The sequence below is a fragment of the Microtus ochrogaster genome, linkage group LG3 (genome assembly GCF_000317375.1).
Source record: "Microtus ochrogaster isolate Prairie Vole_2 linkage group LG3, MicOch1.0, whole genome shotgun sequence".
In the NCBI taxonomy this organism is placed as follows: domain Eukaryota; kingdom Metazoa; phylum Chordata; class Mammalia; order Rodentia; family Cricetidae; genus Microtus; species Microtus ochrogaster.
The window spans coordinates 41,702,019-41,726,932 of NC_022029.1; the positions used below are offsets into that span (position 1 = coordinate 41,702,019).

The 24,914-nt window shown below is 50.0% G+C and overlaps 1 protein-coding gene across 5 annotated transcripts in view; it reads right to left on the reverse strand.

Annotated features, from left to right (window-relative positions):
* Adcyap1r1 (ADCYAP receptor type I) overlaps window positions 1-24,914 on the reverse strand; it is a 106,601-nt gene that overhangs the window by 7,390 nt on the left and 74,297 nt on the right. For 3 of the 5 annotated variants that reach the window (XM_026785977.1, XM_026785976.1, XM_013351365.2), the window contains 12 exons: window positions 23,348-23,455; window positions 20,882-20,902; window positions 19,972-20,013; window positions 17,295-17,404; window positions 16,709-16,806; window positions 16,155-16,287; window positions 14,712-14,865; window positions 14,303-14,363; window positions 13,607-13,676; window positions 9,795-9,886; window positions 3,390-3,473; window positions 459-588 (listed from right to left, as the gene is read on the reverse strand). In XM_026785977.1, the coding sequence (XP_026641778.1) occupies window positions 459-588; window positions 3,390-3,473; window positions 9,795-9,886; window positions 13,607-13,676; window positions 14,303-14,363; window positions 14,712-14,865; window positions 16,155-16,287; window positions 16,709-16,806; window positions 17,295-17,404; window positions 19,972-20,013; window positions 20,882-20,902; window positions 23,348-23,455 (1,103 nt within the window). The remainder of the gene's footprint in view (window positions 1-458; window positions 589-3,389; window positions 3,474-9,794; window positions 9,887-13,606; window positions 13,677-14,302; window positions 14,364-14,711; window positions 14,866-16,154; window positions 16,288-16,708; window positions 16,807-17,294; window positions 17,405-19,971; window positions 20,014-20,881; window positions 20,903-23,347; window positions 23,456-24,914) is intronic. The other 2 variants (XM_005360802.2, XM_005360803.2) reach the window with 2 other exon arrangements.

A 24,914-nucleotide genomic window follows, 5' to 3' on the forward strand; every position in this document is an offset into this window, starting at 1 on the left:
TCTGCTCGTCCCCGCACCCATTCATTTAAGGATCTGTCCTGGTACATCCAGCCCACTCAGTTCTCTGTGCCAGGCCCTAGACTGGGGTCCCCCTGTGCCAGGGACTCAGTGGCTAAGACAGAACTCCAGTCCTCATGTGGCTGGAGGACATGACTGACGTTAGGATGTGGACATGGCATGAGGGACTTGACGTTATCTTATCTCCAGAGCTTTATAGAGCACTTTCATCTCAAGTCACTCAGCGGGACCTGGGTCAGGATCCCCAGGCACAGGGACAGCCAGACTTTGTCGCATCTTAGAGCAGCAGAAAGAACTGTAGAAGACCTATGCTCGAACACTCATGCTAAACAAACACTGAGACTGGAAGTCAAGGTGCACAGGATTATGAAGCTGGCCGTGGGTCAGAGGTCAGGGCTCAGTTTCCAATGAGCTAGGCCCTCTGCATGCACCATGCCTACCTGAAAGGAGCCCAGCCCAAGCTCAAACACGAGTCTTTCCCTCTTGCTGACGTTCTCTGGAGAGAAGGCGAATACTGTGTAGTGGATTCCGAAAAGTGGGATGAGCAGCAGGGTGGAGCGAGCCAGCCGTCTGTCAGGAGAAAGCGAAAATCTGCTGGGGGATTGCAGAGCTTGGGGGCAGGGAGGGCAGAGGGCCTGTCACCAGCCCTGGCTACCTCTCAGTGCCCCTGTTCACAGACCTGCTTAGCATCCTTTACTGATACAAGGGGTTTGGGAGTGAGGGAGCCAACTAGAGCCCAGGGTTCCTAGGATGTTGTAAGGAGGGTTCCCCAGTCTTCAGGGCACCTAGTCAGTCCCCTGCAGGACTACTGAAAATATTTCATTCATAGGGCCCCCTTGTGGAATGTATAAAATCAGAAGAAAATTCAGGATAGGATTAGAGTCGAAACAAATCTGTCCTGGCTCACAGCAAAGCCCACCTGACCTCAAAAACAGCTGCCCAAAGACCCATGGAGACAGGGCTTTTCTGAGTCTGGGAATGGCTGGGGATATTGTGAGCAATATTCTAGTGACCAAGTGGAGGGTACTAGGTGGACCATAGAGAAACTTGGAAGGGTTTCAAGGAAGGACTTACTGATTGAGCAGGAATTCTACCTGTACAGGAGAGAGCTGCTGCTCAGGAAACTGAGTCAAAGGATAAGAAGGATGTCTGACCTAAGGATGGGTGAGCCAGAGAGCCCACCACGCCTCCTGGGATCCTCTCTTGCTTTAACCCTTGCAACAGAGCCAAGAATAGGTAGGGCCCTGTCTAACAATACAGGGACAGAGGGTCACAGTGAGGACACCAAACACACGTGGGTTGGGAACGCTACTCTGGGGGAGTAAATTATCACAGGGGCTTCCAGAGAGGGTCCCATCCCAGGACACTGGTCTCCTGTGAACCTCCCCAAAGAGGAGGTTCCTCCTCTGCTCTCCTCTGCAGATGCCTTTCCCTCAGCTTTATCCAGCCCTCTGGAACCACCAGCCTCACCCTATCCTGACACAGCTTAGACCTCAAAAGGGGACTGTAATATAAGGCAACCATTTGACTGGAAGCAATTCTACCATGTGCCCCTCATATCCCCTTCCCAGTCTCTCTGGGGGAAAAAAATCCCTAGATTTGAATAATGCCCTTGGTATCCCAGCTTCTAATAGAGGGAAGACAAGAAAGGGGGAGGAAAGGAGAGAGGAACAGAAGCTTGGGGTGATCTTTAGGAGAAAAGAAGCCCACAATTGTGGGGCTCACAGTGCCTCCCTTGCTCGAAGGCAGCATATCCTATAGTCCCTACACTAGGACAGAGCCAATGGGATCTGAGTGAGTATCTGCATGAGCCCACATGGGTTCCTAGCAGCCTGTCCTCATCATTGTCTATACCAGATGACCCTGAAGAGGGTCCCTCTTTTATCTGTTAGGTTTCACAGCAAGTACCTCCAGGCACATAGTCAACACTGGAAATGCCTGCTAGAGTCCTTAAAACCCAGTATCTCCCGGGCACCAGGGCCCATTTGTCTCTTGGTGCCCCGGATCTGACACCAGAAAGCAGCAGAGTGTGTGTGGAGACAGAATAGAAGTGGGAAGGCCTGGGAGATGTGTCTACAAAAGCATATGCATGGCCTATCCGGGGGTCCTGTTGGGTCCTGAGCAGGCGAGGGCCCTGCTTTCCTCCTCCAACTTCCCCTCTGCAGTGAACCCATTCCAGGTTCTTGACCCAGCAGAGAGAGAGAAAAAAAAAACTGGGAGCCTCCCAGGGATCACGGCAGTCTTCCGTGTCTTGGGTTCAGACTGAGAAACTGGCTTTTGGAAAGGGTGCCAGACCCTTCCCAGTCACAGGGCAGATGCGGGTCTGGATGGAGGGTTTCGTAGGATGTGGCCCAAGAGCAGTATCTGTCTTTTCAGAGCTCTGAAGCAGGGATAACAACCAGGGACTTAGAACACTTCTGGGGCCCTTGGTAGACAGGGAAGTGGTGACAGGTGAGAGGCTTCAGGAACCCGGTGTGTGGGACCTGTAACATCTGAGCTGACTGTCTGGGAATGGGAATTCCAAGACAAGCTATGTCTTGAAACTGACTAACCTAGATAGACAGAGACATAGCCTCTACCTCTAACCTCCCATCCCAAAGAACCATCCATAGGAAGAAGGGTCCTACAGCCCCAAGAAGACCTTCTAGTGCTCAGGGTCCCCAGAACTGTCTGTGCACTGTCAGGAAGGGCACACCTCCCACTGTGTGAGTATCATAGGTGACCCGGGGTGTGCTTCTTAGGATGCTCTAGGTTCCAGTCCGTGCCTTCCCAGTCATGTGACTTACTCCACCTCATCAGGCTCCAGTTTCCTTGTCTAGAAAATGGAGACAGTGCAAGAAGCCACCGGACGGGGTCTTTGTGGGGACTGAACTCAGTCAAGAAGCACATGACGTGCTCAACGCATAGTGAACTCATCCCAACTCTGAGCTCTTACAGTTCGGCAACTGCCAAGACCAAAGCCCAGAGAAGTGGGGATCTGAGGTTGCCCAGCTTCTGTCAGCAGTCACTGACTGCTTACTTTGGAGCTGGGGTTTGAGGAAGGACACACTTCCATCAGCAGCCACTAACTGCTCACTATGGAATGAGTCAGGCATCAGGATAGCCACGAAGTCAAGATGTCCCTGCAATGCCACAGCTCCAATATCCACATGCCCTCCAGCGCCACCCACAAAATTGCAGAGAACTCACAAGACACATCAACATGCAACAGCCAGGAACAGGGCAGGCTGGGAGGCTCTGGGTGGCCCTCCACATTCCTCCAGCCCGACGGAAGACAAGGGCAGGCGGTGGCAGCAATAGCAGCATGCATCCCCCACCCCTCCAGGGCACCAGCCACAGCCACGGCCACAGCCACGGCCACACACACTTACAGAGTAATGGTGGATAGTTCTGACATCTTGCAAGAGTGCTGCTGAGCCCGCTGTGGCTTGCAGTAGCATTTCTGCACGCAGCTGCTGGGTGTGACAAGATTAGCACTTCTGTCAGCTGGGGACACTGGGCAACGAAGAAACTGCAGTAGGGCTTGGGAAGACTTAGTTCACGGGGCGCAGGGAGGACAGAGAAGTGAGGGAATGGGAACAAGCTAAGGAAGTCACGCAGAGGAGAACGAGGAAGCTGAGGACTCAAACAGAGTCAGCTCTGGACAAAGGAATGTATGTCCATCCATAAGTATATGTGTGTATGCATGGTTCTCTCTCTCTCTTTCTCTCTCTCTCTCTCTCTCTCTCTCTCTCTCTCTCTCTCTCTCTCTCTCTCTCTCACACACACACACACACACACACACACACACACACACACACACACACACACTGGGACCACTAGTAGGCGAGTAGTATTAAAAGGCTGGGAATCAGACAGGGAGTCAGAGGTCATCTCTGTGTCAGGCCCAGACTCAGAACGTGCATGGCTTTGCCAAGGTCACTCAGTAAGATGAGCAGCTGGAAACTCGGGCTGGGGACCTCATACATGGTTGGCAAGAGGGAGACAGAGTTCCAGGCTTGTTAGCAAAGATTACCATGGCTGTTCTGATCATCTCTTCTTTCCCCGCCCCCAACTCCTTTCTGTTTGAGGACACACAGGACAGTAGAGGCAGGCCAGTCTTAATGAACTGTTCATTCGTCTGACCTGTATTTACCTACTAATATAGCCACTGCCCTAGCTAATACTCAAATCAAAATTAATCAAAATCCAATTGAATGAAGACTCTACTATCTCAAAATTCCAGTCACAGTATCAGAGCTTCATAACCACACATGGCTAGTGGTGACCATGTGGATACAAAACCACAGAACACTTGAGGAACTCCACAGGTCAGCATGAAGCTATACTACTCCATCCAGGTATATGGACAGGGGGTGAAAAGCAAAAGCCTGAAGAGACGGCCCTGTTGTCCTCCTTCACAGAGGCATCTACTACTATTCTCCTGCCTCTGCTGATTCTCATGCTTGAGCTGGCATAAGCCAGGGACACTAGTTTCCCTACCAGAGATGAAGAGTCCTGTCACCTGTGATAACAAGTTACCTACCCACAGAGGGCTCTGGAGCACCTCATACTGGCGAGTGAAGGCATTGATCAGGTGTGGATTAGATGCTAATGGAGACACGTATGCAGGAGCAATTAGGTCCTTCATATTCAGAGACCTGTCTTCTGACACCAGCTGGATGTAAAGGCAACTAGAATCTGGGGACACGCTACTCGGCTGAGGCAAGGACTTGCATTGCGTATTTTCAGATGAGGCAAATGCAAGCCTGCCCAGCCTGCCATTCCTTTCCAGGCCTGCGGTACTCATTGTATAAATGGCATCTTTTATCTCAAAACGCCTATGGGGGGGTGCTGTATTTTGTAAGTGTTCTTTGATGCCTTGCTACTCAAGGGGTCCCCAGACCAGCAGCAGGAATAGTACCTGACTGCATATCACTAAAAGACTATGGTGCCACTCTGGTCAGCTGCCCTGCCAGCTCAGGAGCTGCCCTTCAGCCTCAGCCTGGGGGTGTACTGGAGAAGCCCTATCTCAAGGTATTCATGAGAAGGCTCTTGTGTGTTCTCCGTAAATGACAGTGGACTGGATTGTGTGTGCATGTATGTGTGTGCGTGTGTATGGAGAAAGAGAGAGATATAAATCAGTAAATAAGGATCGCGGGGTCAACAGGAACAGCAGCTATTCTTGCCTTGTCCTCTCCCTCATCCAGACCAAGCGGCTGACAACCCTAAACCCTGGCTGAAGCAGACAGGGTCAGTCTAAGACACCACACACCCCCATATCTGCTGCCCAATTTCTGCCACTTTGAATTCCAAGCTTTAGTTTTCCTCCCGCAAGACCTCTCCTTTTTTTTTTTTTTCAAAACTGTCACATATTCCTCCATCTTGGGGTTCCTCAACATTTTACAGTAAACACAGACTCCTCTGGTTTTCCTTTCAAAATTCCTGACAATAACCAAATGACAATTTAGTGGTATGTTCACTGGGATGGGTCGCCTTGATGGAAGATGAAGGTCACATCAAGGAACAGCAAAGGCAAGAGTGACATCCAGGGGACTCTCAGGGAAGACTATCCACAGAAGGAGGGCAAGAGGGCCTCTCCCAAACCCCTGCCCCTGGCCTGCAGTGACTCACAAACAGTCTCACTGAAAAGCAACAGGACGAGCAGAGGCAGGAGAGCTGACCCAGACAACGAGAAAGGCAGGGTGTAGGACTCCCAGGATAACCAGGCAAGAGTAGAGAAAGGATTCCTCTAGAGATACACTCAGGCCAACCTGGAAGACGGCCCTGAGTCGAAGGGAGCACAGGAGACTCAGAGAAATGTGCTAGGCGGATCAGAAGTGGGAGTTGGCCTGTGGGAATTGGGCCAGTGGCTGGTGCAGCTGAGCCCCCTCTGCAAGTCAGGGCAGCCTTGGCTACTAGGTCCAGCTCTGACATGGTTTCTCTTCATCTGTGGGAAGGTCAGGGCTATTCCAGGTTCTCAGCTCTCTCGTCTATCCTGGGGATCTGGTGCAAGGTTAATACAGTGCCTTCTGCGTGAGGGGTTGGCTGGACTGCAGCCCCAGAAAACATTCAATAGGATATTAGACAGACAAGTATCCATGCCCTGTGCAGACAGCACTCCCATCGTCTTCACTTCTGAGCCTAGGAATCCATGTTCTACTGCTTCCTTGGCAGTCTGTAGGTCATGGTGGTCTCCTGATGCTAAGCTCACCTGCACCTTCAGAACACTGCCCAGGCCCCAAGAAACATTCCCAAGAAATAGCATGGCTCATCCCACTTCCTCCTCCAGCAAGGAGACAGAATGAGCCTGGGATCCCAGAGGAGGTCCATACCATTCTCAAGGCTTTATAGCCACCGACTTACTGGGTGGTTTTCTTTTCCTGGGTTTCTCAGGATAACAGTTTCTCCAAACCACCCCTGATAAAAGTCTGGGGGCAGACACTCACTGACAGGGTGGGGGTAATGGGGTACAGGGACTGGAAGGCTGTACCTGTAGGGCCAAATCCTTGTCTGAATATCCTGATTGAAGGGCTGCCTGCACATATAGAGCCTGTCTTGGGAGGAGGTGGAAGAAGCCCTGTGGGGGGGAGGGGGGACTGCACAGAGGTTTTCCCTCGTCACCTCAGACCTAAGAGGTAGCTTCCAATGCACACCTCAAAAATCCAGTCATAGGCACTAAGAATGAAGCCAGGCCATGTCAGGGCTGGACTGAGCCATTCCTTTCTCAGTCAGAGTCTTCCAGAAAAACCTCCTTCTCCTCCACCCTTCGGAGTCGGGGGGCTGTGCCTAACAAAAACTCAGGCTTCAGGCCAAAACAAAGCAACCCTGCCCAGGCCAGGGTTGAATGCTTGCACAGCCCTAACCTGAGCCCCTGCTGCCCCTAACACAGACCGAGGCTCCCATGCCCTCTGCAGGGTGGCACATCCAGCAGATCCTTCAAGGCTGAGCCAGGAGCAGCTTGGTTGACAGTGGACAAGCCCTTAGTATCTGCACAGCTGGAACCAACCTACAGGAAAGGGGGTGAATGCTGGTCTGAGGGCACAGGCAGGGGGTCCTCTCGGGCTTTCTTGGGGACTCTCAGTCTTAAATTTGTTCTGGAAACAGAGGGAAAAAAACCAGAGAGCTGTTGTGGGGAGGCCGGACTGGTCTTCACAGCAAAATACATACATCTGGGGTCACAGGCATAGCCTTGGAGTCTCCCGCCATGCCCTGCCCACCCCAGATTCTCCCTCCAACCCAGTGCAGGCACCTATTCTTAGAGTCAGCTTCCCTAAAGCCCTGAGAGTGGGATACTTTTATAGGGAGGCCGTCTGAAGCCTACCAAGTATCTTTATTCAGGAAGTCTTTTATTGTACACACTGGCTTAACCCTATCATTCACAATCTGTGAATTCCCTGAGACCAGGAAGGGTGACAGAAGCCAGCACTGATGCCAACTGCCTGCACTGTGGCCACAGCTTAGCTCCTCCCTGCTGGATTTGCCAACCTTCATGGAACACTAACTTCCTCAGCTGTAAAAGGGCCTTCTAGTTAGGGCTAGCTTGCCCAGCTTGCCAGTGTGATTGTAAGCATCAACTGTATGCAAGTGTTTTTACATCAGCAGCTCTCAGAGGCTTTGTCATCAGGATCAGTGAGGTCCCCTTAGGCCCCGGAACACTCAGACACATAGCTGAATTCAACAGGATCAAGCTAATCCCTTGTCTAGCCTTACAAATATCATCTACCTGAGTTTTTCATCTTTGAAGCTGGAGACTATCATAGTTTTGGGGTTTTTTTCCTACCAAATAGCACTGGTCAAACCTAGAAAGTGCTGTTTTTACACTAAGAAAGAAAACCAACTAGCTGTTTCTTCACAGTTCTGGACTAACATGTGAATATAAACGTAACTATATAAAGCATGTGCTAACTACAAGTGGTTCTTATCTATGCATTAGGAAGAACCACTGTTCTTTCCCATCAGGCCAGGGGCAGCAATTGTTATTATCCGGGGCAGGGCTTATGGCAAATGAGTGATCAGGGTTCCCAGAGCTTCCTTGGGTGTGTCTCTGCATAGGCATAGGGAGAAGCTAGAAGGATCTTCACATTCAGCCCAAAGAAGATGGCTCAGAGCTTCAGAGCAAGACACAGATCCTACCAGGAAGTGGAGAAGACTGAGGAAGGTTGATAGGGTTCAGGAGATAAAGAGGCGAGATTAGCTTCTCACCAGCTCCAATGACAAGAGGTGACAGTCAGCAGGAGAGCCAGCTCACAAGACAAGCAAGAGAAACTGAGGCTGGGCATAGAGGCATGACTTTAACAGGAAGGTAGCAGATGGGAGAAGGGGTCTGCTTCGTGACTACCTGAGACAAGGTTTTCTCTCCAGTGCAGAGCTAGAAGCAAAAGAACCACTGCCCTAACAAGAGGTCATGACTTATATCAATAACTTCCTATTATTGTCACCTACAGATAAGGAAGGGCTGTCAAAGAGTAGCACATAAATAAATAGCTGACAAAACATGAAAAAATAGACAAGCAAAGGGTTGCTTAAATAAATAAATAAACCAGATAAATAAATAAATAAAACATGGCAAAACCTGAAACAGGCATGGGGGAGGGCAGGAATATAACCACAAAGGTGTCCTTTTTCAATTGTATAGTTATTGCAGAGGTAGAGAACATATAGTATATATAATAAAGACTGTGCTACCCACTGGCACAGGGAAACAGTGGCTGCTGTCTCCCACGAAGGAGCCTCAAGGAGGAGGATCTAGGACTCAGTCTCTTGGCAGCACTCCTTTTCTCCCTAGGAGACTGACTGGCAGCATCCTCAGCTTCACTTTCTCTGCTGTCCCCCTCACTTTACTCAGGGAAGCCATCAAGGTTGCAAACCTCAGGCTGAGTCTATAATAAAGACCCCAGTGACGCGGTGAGAGTTCCATGGCAACCCTCATCTACCCTCAGCTGCTATCATGCCCTTCCAATCAACCTGGCAGGCAGAGCCTGTGACCTTTCTCTTTAGCATTAGAAGTGTCTCCACACGCCACACCCCATTCCTGAGGCAGGATGGAGGGTGAGTCAACAGGATCTCTGTCTGATTTCAGAATGGGAAGGGGCAGGATCCAGGTGGTCATTTTTTTTGGGGGGGGGGTAATGACTGCAACTGACTTTTGGGAACTCAAATGCCTATAAGCCAAATGTCTATAAGCGTAGCGGAAGCCTTGCACTCAGTGGCAGTCACAGAACCAATGCTCCTCTGCTAGGGACGAAGGGGGCGGAGGCAGAAGGCCAGGCAGATACAGAGGTGGACAGAGCTGTTCTGAAGGAAGGCGGAGGAAAGAGAATCCCCATGCAGAGCATGACCAAGGAGAAGGTCCCCCTGCTGACTGCCAGGCACTTAGCAGCTTCTGCATAGTGGATGAGGGGGCGTGGCCTGTCACAGCCAGGCTTCCAATGGGCTCATCTTCCCACAGAACCAGCATCCCCAAAGGAAAGCCAACTTCTAAACAACCAAGACCCTAGCTGCCCCAGGGACTCCGGAGTTCTCCGCTGCCTTTCCTGCCACCACAGAGGCTCTGTCGGTCTTTCTCTCTCTTTCCCTTTTCATGCAGGGCTCACGGAGCTGAGGAGCTCGGGTTGGCTGAGGCCTGAGAGGGCAGTTGTAGTTCACGGGCACTTTAATGAGGAAGAAATCTTGCAAATCCCCATGCTAGGTCAACCTGCCAGCAAAGTTCAAGCTCTGTCCTGCCTGTGACCCCGAGTGCAGGCCATGTGGTCGGAAATGGCTGTGGCATCCACAGAGCCACATAACATACTTACAAGTAGATGCTGGACTCATTGCCTCCCATGTCTGGGGACTGCAGCTTCTGTACCAGGATGATGATGATGCCGATGAAAAGCACAAAGTTCACCTGAGCAGGGAAGGAAAGGCAAACTCGAGTCTCTGTCCAGCCTGGTATTCCCCACCACCAACAGGACCCTCTCCCAGCCAGGCAAGTTCCCTTGCAGAGTTCTAAGGCTCCCGCTGAGTCATCCAAAGGAAAAGAAAGAAATAAGAAAAAGAATTCTATGCAAAAACCTGGAAATAGAGAACACAGGGAGTAAGTCGGGAGGCGAGGCCTGTCTGGAAGAGAAAGGAGAGAAGGCTAGGGTGATGGGAAAGCACAGCTAAAGGGGTGACTGCGCAGGTGACCCCAAACTCAGCAGACGGTGGGAAAGCGGGCCTGCAATCCCAGCGCTTGCAAGGCCAAAACAGCAGGAGCAGGTATTCCAGGGTAGCCTGGGATACTTAGCAAGACCCTGCCTCAGAGATAGAGAGATGGAGGTAGGGTGGGGATAAGGAGAAAGTTCAAGTTCAGAGTTGCAGGATCCAGGGAAGCAGTGAGAGCAGTCTTAATTAGAGGACTGCCTGGGAACAGCAGTAGCAGCATGTGCCATCAGGGACAGATGCTTCCCAAACAAAGTGGGCAGCTGCTTGTGTACTGCGAAAGGAGGAGGAAGGGCTGCAAATACATGCAAAGGAGGCACAACAAGCAGACAGCAAGCACAGTGACATCTCTGGGCCGGAGCCAAAGTCGCCCTTAAGAAAAGAACAACACAGTTCTATTTAAAAACAATAACAGCTCCTGAGAACAACTAGGGATGCGAAAGCTGGAGAGGGATCGTCTTAGAGCTGCTGCACACCAAAGGGGATACTGCACAGGTAGAGTCAGGAGAAAGAAACGGGAAGTGATACGCGGCTTGATCGAGAGGGACCCTGTCTGTGTTCTTTGTCTCACAGATCTATGAGAGCAAGAAAGACACCCCTACTCTGCTGTGCTTGCTTCTGCTGCTGCTGTCTAATTAATGCTTGAACAAACTCTGCAAATATTGCTAAGGAAAAAGTACCATTGACTATTGGGGGAGGGAGAGAAAGAGGACAGCACAAGAGATAAGCAGACTATTTCAAATCATGGAAGAACACTGACCGAAACCAGGAAACTAAAACGAGCAAGAACAACTCACTAAGAGATGGAAGGTCTGAGAAGAGCGGTAAGTTCAGAAGGAAACTTAAAAATCGTCAAAAGTATACCCATTAGAAAACATTAGGCCCAGATAATCTTACGAACTTGTCAAGAAAATGCAATTCCCTGAAATATAATTGTTTCATAGCAAATAAAAACAAAATCTCAAAAAAATCTTGCTGCAAAGAGAGAGAGAGAGAGAGAGAGAGAGAGAGAGAGAGAGAGAGAGAGAAGAAAGGTAGCTCAGCCAATAAAACCTTACAAGCATGAGGACTAGGTTTGAACCCTAGAACTTGTGTTAAGAAAACAAAAAGAAAGAAAAGTGTGATAGCAATGCTTGTCATCTGAGGGCTGAATGGCAGACACAGGCAGATCCTGGGCTGTATTCCAAGTCAGTGAGGAACCCTTCAGAAGAAACCCAAATGGGCAGAATTCTGAAGAATTGTACTAGAGACTGATCTGTTCTCTCCTCCCCATTCCACACATAAGTATACACACACGGGGGAGGGGGGGCAGACATGCCCCCAACAGAAACTGAGCATGGTGACACATACCTACAGTTTCAGACCTCAAGAGATGGAAGAAGGAAGATCATGAACCTGAGGCCAGCCTTGCTTACGTAGTGAGACCCTGTTTCAAACGGCAAAACAAAACAAAGCCAGGCAGGAACAGAAAATAAATTCACACTGACATATAAGATACATGGAGAACAATGCAGAGATTTTAAGGAAAACATTCGCAAAGAGAATTTGGTGGTGCATGAAAAGAGGAAGCAGATCATGACCACAGAGATTTCATCATAGGAATGCAAAGAAATGTACTATTTTGCAGTCATCCCTATGAGACTGGCAAATAATTAGTAATAGACATATCAGCATAGACACGGGGAGCACAGGTGAGCACTCCTGCTCCTTGTCCACAGCCATGTGACTAGTAAACACTCTCTGTCCCAGAACCTTGTTCCTAGCGATCTATCCCAAAGACCTAAGTACATGTGCTCAGAGCCAGACACAAAGGTATCCCTGGCACTACAGACAAACCGGACTGGTAGATGATACTGTTCTGTCAAAGGGCAGCATCTCGTCAGCACATGTGAATAAGTGCAATACCCGTGCTCGGCTTCATAACAACACACATGAAAGCCAGCCAGGAAAAACCCTTGCCCAATTGCATGCAAGACAACTGCCAAAAACTGGAGCAAACACTGTCCTCCATAAAAACAAGGAATAAAAGGAACAGATATTGGGAAAGATGGGCGAAGCTGTTTTCATTTACAGGTTACATAATTTTCCATGTAGAACCCCCATGTGAACCAAATAAAGAGGGATTAAACTCATGAGAGAATTCAAAAATGTAACCCAGCCAAGAAATCACAAAAACTGATCACTTCTCTACATGGCCCCGATAACCCACCGGTTACCACAGTGATGGAAAGATCCCTGGATTCCACTAAGGCCCAGGCTGGGGAACACCTCAGAGGAAGCAAAAGGCAGCAAGAAATGTTGTGGTGTTCTTGGAGAATATCTATTTCCCTCCAAACTGGTACATAGTTCGAGGCAGAGCTCCACCAGATTTTTTTCTGACAATGTAGCAAGAATACTCAAAAATCTACCTGGGTGAATGTGTGGGAAATGTTCAATAGAACAAAGAAGAAATTTACATATAAGGTGGTGAAACATGCAGGGTCAGAGTAGCTGTCCCTGCCACCTGCGCAGGCATCTGAGTAGCACAAAGAGGTCTCCAACACAGTGCATAGGTGTTTGGGATAAATAACTTTCCAGCATATAAGATTCTGTAATAAGACTGAGAATTGGAAATGTGGAGCCATCAAAAATAGAAAAGTAGAGAAATGGATAGCAGTTTTAAAAAGATAAAAAATAAATACATCAGTTCTTAAAGAACATTGATAACTGTGTTGTGAAGAAATTAAGAGGAGATTGGTGGCAAAACTTGAGCTGACTGAAATCCTCCATAAGCAAGAAAGGAGGCTGGGGACTATAGAGATGAAGGTTGAGGGTCCCAATGCAACAGTCACACTGGCCTGGGAACATGACAAAATAGCAAAGAGGTGTCACTGCTCCTCATCTGATCCGAAAGACAATCTGCCGGAGGACAGAGAAGTTCACAGGAATGTCCAAAATAAGTGCAAGCCACCAAAGGGCTATTTGGAAGTGCTCGGCCCCACTAACAACACAGAAAAACAAACACACCATGCAGAAGTCAGTGCCGCCTCCACAGGACTGTGCCCATCAAATGACTGGCACTGCAAGTACACAGTGTCTGGGGAACAAAGCCACCAAAGGGAACACGAGCTATTGAAGCATTTTTGCAAAATGGCAGAGGATCTGAAATGTTAAATGTATACCCTTTGACCAGCAATCTGTAGAGAGTTACTTTTTAAAAAAAAAACTTAGAAATACTCAAAATTACGTGTGAAATTATTCCTAGTAACATCTTTCATAATAATTAAAAATGGAATAATACATCTGGCTTAACCCTAGAGGGAATAACTTAGTAATGTGTGCATCAGTGTTACAGCATATACTACAGCTGTGACAGAGCTTATCTTTCTGTTCCCTGTATTCTCTTTGTCTGCCTCTCCCTTCCCTTTGTCCCCAGGACACTCACCATTATAGAACCAACCACAGGGCCTTTGATGACCCACCACAGGGCCGTGCTGTCGTTCATATCCCAGCAGCTGAAAGATGGCAAAGAGGAGACATCATAACAGACCCTGCAGAGTATCACGTGACAGGAGGAGCCTGTACTTTTCTTCCCCTGTCACCCCTGGCCAGGGAGATCTGGAGTAGAGGTGGGCACTAGAAGAATACCCCTCACCCCTCACCCAAGGCTTTGTTGTTGTTGTTCTGCTCCTTTGTCGTGGCAGAAACTGGAGCCCAAGATTCAGGGTTACAGTGGGATCCCTGGAAAGGACATGCCTCCCATTCAGATCCGGGGTTCTTAGGATGACCTTGGGGTTGAGAGTGACCTCACCTTCCATGCTCTTCCTCCTTCTCTCCAAAGGATACCAGATGTTCAGAGTAACCCCAAACCAAATGGGCTCAGAAATGTACCCATTCTCTTGCTGGGTTGTCACTTAAGACAAGGCTGACCACAGGGGTGAAGGCTGAGAGGAACCTGGGACCAGGCTTTGGTCTGGGGCTAAGACAGGTCTGATCAAACAGGCTGAGGAGTCAGGTACTGCCCAGGGCTGGGGTTTGTTCAGAACAACACTGGGGAGGTCATGTGAAACCAGGCAGGCACTGAAGCCCATGCCTGAAATGTCCTCAGTACCACAGCCTGACTTCCTCCAGAGGTACTCACCCTGCATCATCGAAGTAGAGCCTCAGCACAGCCCACACAGTCACACACACAGTAGGGGTCCCTGAAGAATGACAAAAGGAAGTCTAACTTGCTTGGGGTACTTTTAGCCTGGGACTGGAATTTCTGGGGGGACCCTATTATACCTCATCTCCAGATTTCCTTCCATCTCCCCCAGCTTCAGGCCCTTTGGTCTCCCAAGATGATTTCTGGGTATAGCTCTCCCTCAGAAAATGGGGTCCCCAAGGGAAGAAAGTAAAATAGAAAATGGTTCTAAGAATAAACAAGAAGTCCACATCCTTCTTGTGAAGTGAGGGCTCTGTTACCTGATGTTTTGTAAACCTGGAACCAAAGGTTCCAGCTCTGACTAGGAGACCTGAGCCCACCCAGACTGACCCAGCCAGGAACCTACCCCAGCCAATAATGGTGTACCAGTAGAAGTATCTCCTCTCGGGGAAGAAAGTCTCCACCAGCAGTGTGAAGAGGTACAGGCCTTCAATGAACAGCCAGAAGTAGTTGGACACCACGCAGTAGTGGAAGAAAACCATGACAGCTTTGCATTCCACCTACAGTGACAGCCAGAGGAACAGTTGAGATCTCTGCCCTGCCCCCAGATAAATCCTGAAATCCAGCTCCACACAACATGGGGAAATTCTGAGGTCTATCCATACTGGCACACTCAGCCTCAAGCATCCCAAGGAACTAAGGTTATAGGCATTCCTGGATGGAAGAGGCAGAATACACAGCATCCTAGGACTCAGGAGAACCTCCCCAGCACAGAAAACGCTATGTACAAGGACAGGTGATAACAAGCTAAAGCTCCAAGCTCCTCCTTCCCACCCTCTCGCCCCTTACCCAGCACTGCAAGCCAGGGAAATAGGAAAAGAAACAACCAGCAATCTTCACAGGAGATTGCTTACAAAATGAGGAGCTGGACACATCACAGGTAGAGACACACCTTGGCCATGGGAAATCTCTTCTCAAACAGATCCTTAAAACATACCCTTGCAGTGAAGGCCCCATGTTTAGCTTGTACTTATCCAGCTCTATCATAAGCCAGTTCTCTGCATATACCTCCTTCACACACCTGTGCTTGGGAAGGTGTCTGCAAAGACCCTGCACACTGGCACAAGATTCCACATGGCTGGTTACAGAGCAAAGGACTGGGTAAGCCCTGTCTGAGCCTCATCCTCACACAGCCTTCCTGGTCCAAGGTCCAGACTGAGGGTCTGTGTAGCTAGGTTTTTCTTTGGGCTGCTAGCTCACAAATAGTGACCAAGAGACTTATTGTTAATTATGAAAGCTCTGCTTTAGCTAAGGCTTGTCCCACTAGCTCTTAAAACTTAAATGAGCCTGCCTTTAATAACCTATGCTTACCATGTTGCTTTTTACCCTTCTTTCATCCTGTATGTCCAACTCCCTCCATGTTTCCTTGGCTTCTCCTCTGTGCCTCAATTCCCTGTCCTCTTCCTTTCACTCCCCAAAAATCCCGCCCATACCTCCTGCCTAGTTATTGGCTGTCAGCTTTTTATTACACCAATCACAGCAACACACCTTCACACAGTGTATAAATATCCCACAATCGGCTTGACTGTGTTTTGGCTGGGACTGAAGTCATATACTGAGTACTGTAACCACTACAAAGCTCCTGAACTTTCACACGACCTGGGATAAGGTTTTCACTGGCAGAAACACCTCCCTGTAGGGTGCTAGCAGTGCAGAGTCCCAGGGTGGCTAGGGTGCTAACAGGGCAGAGTCCTGGAGTGGCTAGGATGCTAATAGGGCAGAGTCCCGGAGTGGCTAGGGTGCTAACAGGGCAGAGTCCCAGGTTAGCTAGGGTGCTTGGCACACTTACGGTGGAGACGAAGCAGTGGCTGCTGTCCTGCTCGGCATACAAAATCCAGTCTTTGATGAAGACAGAGATGGCTCTCAACATGAAGGACACGAACAGGTTCATGTGGATGAAGTTGCGAGTGCAGTGTAGTTTCCTGCACAGACCAGGGTGGGAAGGCCATGAGCTGCATGGCATTTCACACCCTGGGGGGAGTAGGGGGGAGAATCTGCTCTGGGCCTACTCAGGGCCTGTCTCAATGGGGTCTCTCTCCCAGACCACCCTCTCCTCCCATCTTAATAATCCTCTGCCTTCCCCACCATGGTCATCTGGTCATCTGCTGGCCAGACTTCTCCTTTCTCCAGCCTCTCTACCAGGGAGATTAAGGCAAGCAAAGGAGATTTCTGGAAGGGACTTGGCAGACCATGTGATCCTAGATGCCTGAGCTGCCCTCCCAGGCCACCCATCTGCTATGCTAAGGACAGGGCCTGCCTTCCAGGGGACATTCCAGGGATGGAGAGAGGTAAGCACTTGGAGGAGGATGGACAATTCTGGCTGTAAAACCACTGGGCACTCACCGGAAGCGGCACAAGATGACCATGGCAGTGGTGAGGGTGACGAGGGACGTGCTGTAGCCGACTGTGTAGAGGGCCTTCACCGACAGGTAGTAATAATCCTGGAGCAGAGCAGCGCACAGGACACACAGGGTTCCGCTTGGGACCAGCCACTGCCTCCCTAGGATCCACACCTAGCATCCCAGACCAGGGCCTGCCCATCTATAGGCTGAACACCTCTCCCTTCTCTGCCATCACTCAACTCCTGCTGGATGCCTGCTCCTCTCGGCAAAGGGTCAGTACTCTAAACATGTTCAGACTGAATTGAAGGCAAGAGCCCTGACCAATCTGAACAGAATGCAGCCTTAGCCGCCTGAAGAAGAGTGGAAGAAACTCCCTGCTAGCCCCAGAATCAAGCCCTCAATCGCTGGGCTATATGCAAGGCAGTGTCCTGAAAGAGCAGCCAGGGTTGAGGTTGTGGTGGACACCCCCCTCCAGCAGGGTGAATGAACATCCTAATCTGCATGCTTCAGGCTCAGTATACAGCGGGTGCTCATGAGTGCTTCCCAGAGCCCCGAGCTCCTCAGAACTAACCCACCATCTGACTTACCTGATCCCCAGACTCAGGCTCATAGTCATCAAACCCACAAGCATCGAAGTAATGGGGAAAGGGTTCTGACCAGCCATCCTCTGTGCAGTTCCGGCCCACGACCCCCATGTCTGCAGAGAACAGAAAGCCAAGCAAGGTATGCGAATGACTTTAAGGGACTCTGAGAATGATTTCATAGTGGGAAATCTGCGTGTTCACCTGGAGGCTCGAGTTAGAAGGCACAAGATGGAGTGACTGCTGAAGACCTGGCATTCATCCCTCACTAATGACAGCAGGGGTGGGGTAGAACCCTGATCCCTTAGCCAAGCGTCCAGCATGCCTGTATCTCTCCTGCAATATTCCCAAACACTCACCAGAAGAGGATTCGGAGCCTGCCCCTGGGGCCCTGGATCAGCACTTCTCAGAGGGTCAATGTGCAGACAGAACCACCTAGAAACTCGCCACAAATGCTGCTTCCAAACCCCACCCCAGTCCCAGGCTCAGGGACCCTAACACGGCATCCAGCATGTCCGAGACCTCCTTGAGTGATGGTGGGGTGAGGATTCAGCACATTTGAGTGCAGAACTCTGAGCCTCCCAGCAGCTGGAACATCTCACATGGATGGGGCACCTGACTTCATTGCATCTTAGCAAGCCCAGGCCTACTGTCTCTTCCTTTCAACCTTACAAATCTTGGAGGGCCTATGTTGGTGTTTCCTTGCCTTTCAGGGTTTTGTAGTCTGTCTCCTGTCACCAATGTGCATTCATTCCCTTTGGATTGACTTTAAGGCCATTGTGTGGGACACTGGAGGGCAGAACAGTCACGGTTACTGAAAAGGGCATTTGCTACCTACAAAGCAGAGTGGAGGCTATTTTTTTATGTGAGTGGGTTGCTTCAGCCTGGAATGACATCATGTCATTATGAGTTGGTGAGAACCACTAAGGTCCAGGGAAGCACGGGGCAAGGAGGCCTTTTCTTCTAGCTAGCTCCAGATTCTTGTCCCTAGTTGGCAGCCCAAGAGTTACCCATCTCGTAGGAAACATCAAAAGGAACAGGACTTAGGGTAGTTTTAAACCTACTCTAAGAGAACAGAACAGCGTTTTGTTTTATTTTTTAACTTCAGCTGTGCACTCCTGGTCAGTTTGTGGGCGCAGTAGAGTGCAGATTCTGGGGCCTCATCCTACAGTCTCTGATATAGTTAGTTTATGGGTTTCAAATACCAGCGACTTGTGTACGGTAAGAGACCACAGTGGGTAGGGAGTTTGGAGCACATACTTCTAGAAAATATCCTGCCCTCTGTGAGTAAGGTGGCCTCTAGGGAGCTCAATGAGGAAGGGGTGGGTCAGTGCAGGGTAGAAGGAAGCGGAGAAGAGCCCTCACTTTTCTAACCAACATCCTATTCTTGTGGTAGACTTGGAAGGTGTAGGGCCAACTGCCTTCAGTCAAGAGCATTGGATATAACCTTGCTAGCACTTGGAGAAACTGGGCTGGTGGGAAGGGCAGAACAGGGACCTGCCCAGGAGAACAATCTGCTCAGCAGGGGAGGGTCCCCACAGCTTCTCTGACACCTGTGACACAAGCCAAGAAGGGGGTCCAGCAGGCCCAGGACTTCAGTGTTAACGGTGTCACCAGACTGTCTCCTAGTCAGAAAAAATGTGTCTCAGGCTGCTGCTGGCAACCTCGCTGCAAAGGCTCCTGAACAGTTCAGAAAATTGGAATGCCTCCCCCATCTCCCTCTGACCCGGACGGCCAAGCTACTGCCCTCTCTGGGCTTTGGTTAACTCTGCCTTGCTTTTCTCACAGAGTAGGAAGAAGAAAGGGACAAAGGGTACAGAGGAATTTGAAAATCAATTAAAAAAAAAAAAAGCTTCCTAGAGGGAAAAGCCATTTCCTGTCTTTTATTTTCCTCTTTTATTTTAATAACACGGTGTAGGCTCAGAAAAACATAAACATTTTTCTTCCCCAAACGGTTTTATGAATATTGTTCTGATAGAAATCTCCGGAAGATGGGGAGCTCTCCAGATTGTCACAACCTCGCAGTGACAGCATCTCTTTGTCTGGGCTGTTTTGCTCCAGCAATGTCACGGGAGCACAGCAGCCTCCCTGATAGGGCCCCACCCTCTCACTTGGAGAATGATTGGCCATGCATCCGCCCGGCTTCAGGGGCCTACATCAGTAGAAACCCCAGAACCCGCACTTTCCCCAGTCTGCAGAGAGCGAGGATGGGATGGGGAGTCTTTATCTCACTCAGTCACCACGCATCCCCGTGGCACATGGCCTCTTGCAGCTTCAGTCTCACCAGGGTCGTGGCTTATGGCTGTGATGCTCACCGTGGTGCATGGGCCCCTCCAGGCAACTGGAGTGCAAACCTGAAGTCTGAGAACCTCTGCGGGAGGGAGGTTCAAAGCCACCAAAGAAAGACCCTGTAATCCAGAACTCTGCACTCACAATACATGAGGGGGTTTCGAGACACCCCTAGCTCCCCCACAGCACATGATTGCATGCATGATGGATGTACCATCCTCTCTCTGGGGGCCTGAGTGCCATCTTCCAAGGAGGCAGCGCACAGCTTTCTCAGAGAAGCCACATACTCAAAACCACACAGAATAAAGTCCAGCTACAGAGCAGGTCTCGGAGTTCTCACGGCAGTGCCCGCCACCCCGCCATCTCAAGGTGGTGGCTCCAGCTCCCCCCTCACCTGTGATTTCCAAGGAATTGCTATCAGCAAAACCAGAATCCCCTGCAAAACACAAGCACGGGTCAGAATACTGCTTTTATTAACCTGCCCCATTATCCAAGGCCAAGGCTGCCCATTCCGCAGGGAGTGGGGTTAGGATTGAGAGGCTGGATCCACTCGGGAGCTACACATACATCCCTCTGGTACATGGCCGTGTGCAGCATCAATCTCACAAGGGCAGCAGCTGCGTGGCTATGATACTCAGAATGGTCCATGGCTCGGTCCCCACCAGAGAGCCTCTAGTGGATAAGCCTGGGCTTTGGGGTTTCTTTTTCAAAGGTCGACTGCCACCATTGTTCCAAGTCTGTTTTGCACCAAACAGACTTGGAACAATGCCCCAAAGCCCAGAAAGTTCATGTGCAGTTTTCTCCCAACTCCCTAACCTTGGTTCCCATATTTGTCCAAAGACAGCCTAAAAATTAACGCCACTTCCTCTCAACTTTTCAAAATCCATTTCCAAGCTGACGTGTCACCTCCTTCAGGAGGTCTCCCCTGACCGCTTCCCTGCCCCTCGGCATAATCTGCCTTTAATTCTCTTCTGTTCTCTTGATCCACAGGTCCATTCTACCTCCTGGCTGCTGGAATGACAGTCTCTGCATGAACTCACGAACAGGGCCTGTCCACATGTAGGAACACGTATGCACTATGCACACAGACGGACTTGGTTTCCAACCCCTCTACTGGTGACTCAAACCCCTAACTCAGCTTGAAAGGGCCTTGAGGGCAACCACTGTGTACCCCATCTCTCCTTGCCCCCGGGATGGCTAAATTGTGGGGAGGAGGGAAGAATCTGGTCATGCATGCTACCCTTCCTGACCATCATTCCAGCAGGGGCATTGGATCTCCTGCGCCCTCCCAAAGGTCCTCTTACCTATGGTTTCTGTCATCCAGACTGTATGGAGAGAGAGAGAGAGAGAGAGAGAGAGAGAGAGAGAGAGAGAGAGAACATGAATGTGAATATGAATATGAATGTGAATGCAGAAGTGAGCAGGCTGAAGGTCTGTTCTCACAGGCCATTCTCTTCCCACCCCACCCCCAACTCTGAGAGAGTTCTAAGGTCCTGAAGGTCTGAAGAGCCCATGCTAGGTAGGACCTAGCAAGCTCAGGGAGGCCTCTAACTCAACCTCCAGATCGGTACACAAAGAGGAAGAGGAGGCATTAGCCAGGCTCCCACAAAGCCAGCACCTCAGGAAGCCCTATCCAACACCATTGTCACTGAGCTTCCTAGGAAAGAGAAAGCCAAGAGAGACTGCAGTGCCCTCCCTTCTGTGGGGAGGGCAGGTCTCACTACCAGGCTTGTGAGCAGAGGTGCTAAAGGGCCTGCTTTAATGAGCCATTAAGAGCCAGGTGTAAATAACATTCCATGCTCCCTGAGGCCTGAGGCGGGTGCAGCTGAGGGAAATCATTTTACCCTCATTCCTGTCACCTCTGTGGCTGCTACAGAGGGATAAAAAAAGGCTTCTGTGGCTGGAATTTACCTAGGGAGCCCGTTCCAAAAGCTTCAAATAACAAACGGAAATAAAGCAATGGGCACATAGAGGAAGTGATGAAGCTGCCTTCCATGGGAATAAACCTTAGGAGTCAGGCCCTGTCCCTGAATTTACCCTCTGGCCTGCTCTGGGGCACAGCCAGTCTCCAAACCCTCAGGACAAGAACATTCAGAAACCAGCTTCTTTTGGGCCAACAAGAGGTGGACAAGATGTGGGGAAAAGAAGGCTGTCTAGATAAACTCCACCTTCTTTTGGCTCTGGATACGAAGTCAAAGATGGACGCTAGGACCCCAGGGAATACCACTCTCTTCTCCTCCTCCTCCGCCTGCAACCCAGGGTGGAGGTAAGTTATTGGCTGTGGCTTCCCAGACAGGTCCTGGCATCCCCTCCATGAAGTCAAGCACACTGGGGTTCTGTCTTTGGGCAGAGTAGTCCCTTGTTCCTTGATTCACATTTCTGCATCCAATATCACAGTGCCCATTCCATGGGATCCCAATTTGGCCACAGAAACTCTACACATCATTTTGGTGGCACCAAAGACCATGAACAGACATGACATGTGAGCTCCACACAAGCCTCCACCCAGCTTTGGTTGTGTTGGCTCGTCTTATGTCAACTTGACATGCAAACTGGAGTCATCTGAAAGGAGGGAGCCTCAATAGCAAAAACGCCTCTACATGTTCCACTGTATAATATTTCTTAACTAACCACTGAGGGGGTGCCATTGTGGTGGGTGCCACTAAGGGGGGGGTGCCATCCCTTGGCTGATGGTCCTGGATTCTACAAGAAAGCAGGCTGAACAAGTCATAGGAAGCAAGCCAGGAAGCAGTACCTCTTCATGGCCTCTGCATCAGCTCCTGCCTCCAGTTCCCTGTCCTGCTTGAGTTCCTGCCCTGATTTCCTTTGGTGATGAAACAGCAATGTGGACATGTAAGCCAGATAAGCCCTTTCCTCCCCAACTTGCTTATTGGTCATGGTGTTGCATCGTAGCAATAGAAACCCTAACTAAAACAGGCCATCACACACATACCCCTCAAGTCAGTGTCTGCACATCACAGACTACTTTCCTTGGTGTCCAAGGCCTTTTCCTGGACAGCTGGGGTAGAGGAGCAGGACTCCAACTCCTCTTTCCCGAATGCTCACAGCCTCCTGAGGGCAGCAAGGACCAGGTACACGCTTTGCTTAGCACACGTGTGGACTGGTGAGCTGGCAAACTGGCTGGCGTTCTAGAGGGTTGGGTACCTGGCCACATCGAGTGGTTAAAGAATGTGGGCACAGGTGTCTTGTCAGTCATCTTTATACTCCCATTCTGCCCGTGGATGTTTGATCATACAGCCCCACACATATATTCCTCCAGGCCTCTGAGACATCTCCGGGACTATGCCATCGTCATGGTGACTGTGATGATGTCAGTTAACTTTACTACTGAAAATGCAAAATGCATTGGGCGCTGTGCTACACAGAATCTCCATAAGCGACCTCGCTTTATCCTTACAAACCACCTGGGACACAGCCACTGTGTTTGTCACATTACCGTCTACTAGACCAAAAACTTGAGGGATGGTCTCCCTTGCTTAAGACCCCTAATGGGATAAGCAGTAGAGCAGCCATAGCCCAGATGATCTCACCTACCAAGACACTCACCTGGCAAAGCATACCTGGCACTAGGTACTGTGTTGGAGAAATGTTTCTATGCCCTATACCAGCATGAAGGACACCATCCTATCTTGTCTGCCATCTGCTCATCAGGCGACTGAGTTCTTGAAGCTGAGCTCCAGATAGGGGTATGGTTATGTGGGTGGCAGACTAAATCAACACCGCTGGGAGAGATTCTGGGCTCTACTTACCTTGGTCTGGGTTGAAGATCCGGAAGACATCGGGGCAGCTTACAAGGACCATCTCGCCTATTTGAGCAGGCTTCCAACATGTGATATTGTCCCACATGCCAGGACAACCTGGAGGAGAGAGCTACCATGAGTGTGTGCCTAGCCATATACACACCACATGTACACAAGTGTACATATACCACAACCAGACACAAACACACTATACACTTCCCACATATGCAAGTAAACATAGGCACAACATACAACACATACTATAGATGTGAACACACATATGCCCCTCCGTAATGGTAAAATATCAACTTGACTTGATTTAGAATCACCTAGGAGATGGTGGGGCACTCCTCTGGTGATGGGGAGGACATCTCCAGAGAGGATTTACTAAAGAGCAAAGATCTATCCTGAATGTGGATATTATCTGTGGGTGGGCTGGCATCCTGGGAAAAATAAAGCAAAGGAAGGAGGAAGCTAGTGGGGTGCTAGCATTCCCCATCTCTTTGCTTCTTAGGCACCATAACATAAGCTGAGCTCCTCTACTGGGCCTCCCCAACCACAAACAACACTCTAGAAACCGTGAGCTAAAATAAATCTTCCCTTAAGTTATTTCTATTAGGTATTGCAATTGGATGATAATAATGGTAAATTACAGCCACAAACCATACGCAAGTAACACACACACACAGACACACACACACACACATACACACATTTTGAATAAACTGCTCAGAAGTTGGCCTTTGTAGGAGGCAGTTTATGAGAATAGAAGGGACGTCTTCCTGGGTGGGAAAAGCTGGCTCCTGCACCTGGAACAGCGCTCCAGGAGTAGTTCAGAAAGCCACTGTGGGAGCTTCAGAGCAGGAGGCTCTGTGGAGAGCCCTCTTCATGCCACAGTTCACCTGAAGCCTGCCAGACTCCTGTGTTCCCCTAGCCTCCCCACCACTACAGGATCTGGCCTCATATTCACATCCACAGTGAGTCTCACTTCTCCATGGGAAGTGGGGTTGAGGCCAGACCAGCTGGCCTGAGGCTGCACCCCACAGCCCACCTCCTTCCCGGCATAGGCTTGGAGCAATGATCTACCACCCACAAAGCTGGCCTGTGAAGTGAGGTCACAGCTCCCCCAGCCGAGAGGATGGAAAGTATCCAGACAGAAGCTCGGAAGTGACCACAGAAAGACTTGGAACAGGAGGAGGTGATGGAGGCAGAGTCCTTGAGGAGACTAAGGTCAGAGCCTTGTTGTGGGAATTGGCTGGCAGAAGGAAAGGGACCAGTACATAGTGAGACTTCAGAACTTCAGAATCCCCAAGTCTTCCTGGAATGAGGAAGAGTATGTCAGGCTTGCCTAGCTCTGATTTGGGAGGTTTTGGTAGGTCCTGGGATTCCTGTCCTTCTGTGGATTCTCTCCCCCTCTGGCCACCATCTCCTCTCTCTCTCTCTCTCTCTCTCTCTCTCTCTCTCTCTCTCTCTCTCTCTCTCTCCCTCCCTCCCTCCTTCTCACACTGCAGCAGCACTCAAGGTCAAAAACAACCACTTCGCTGCCAAATCTGAGGAACAATTTCAACTCCAGCCG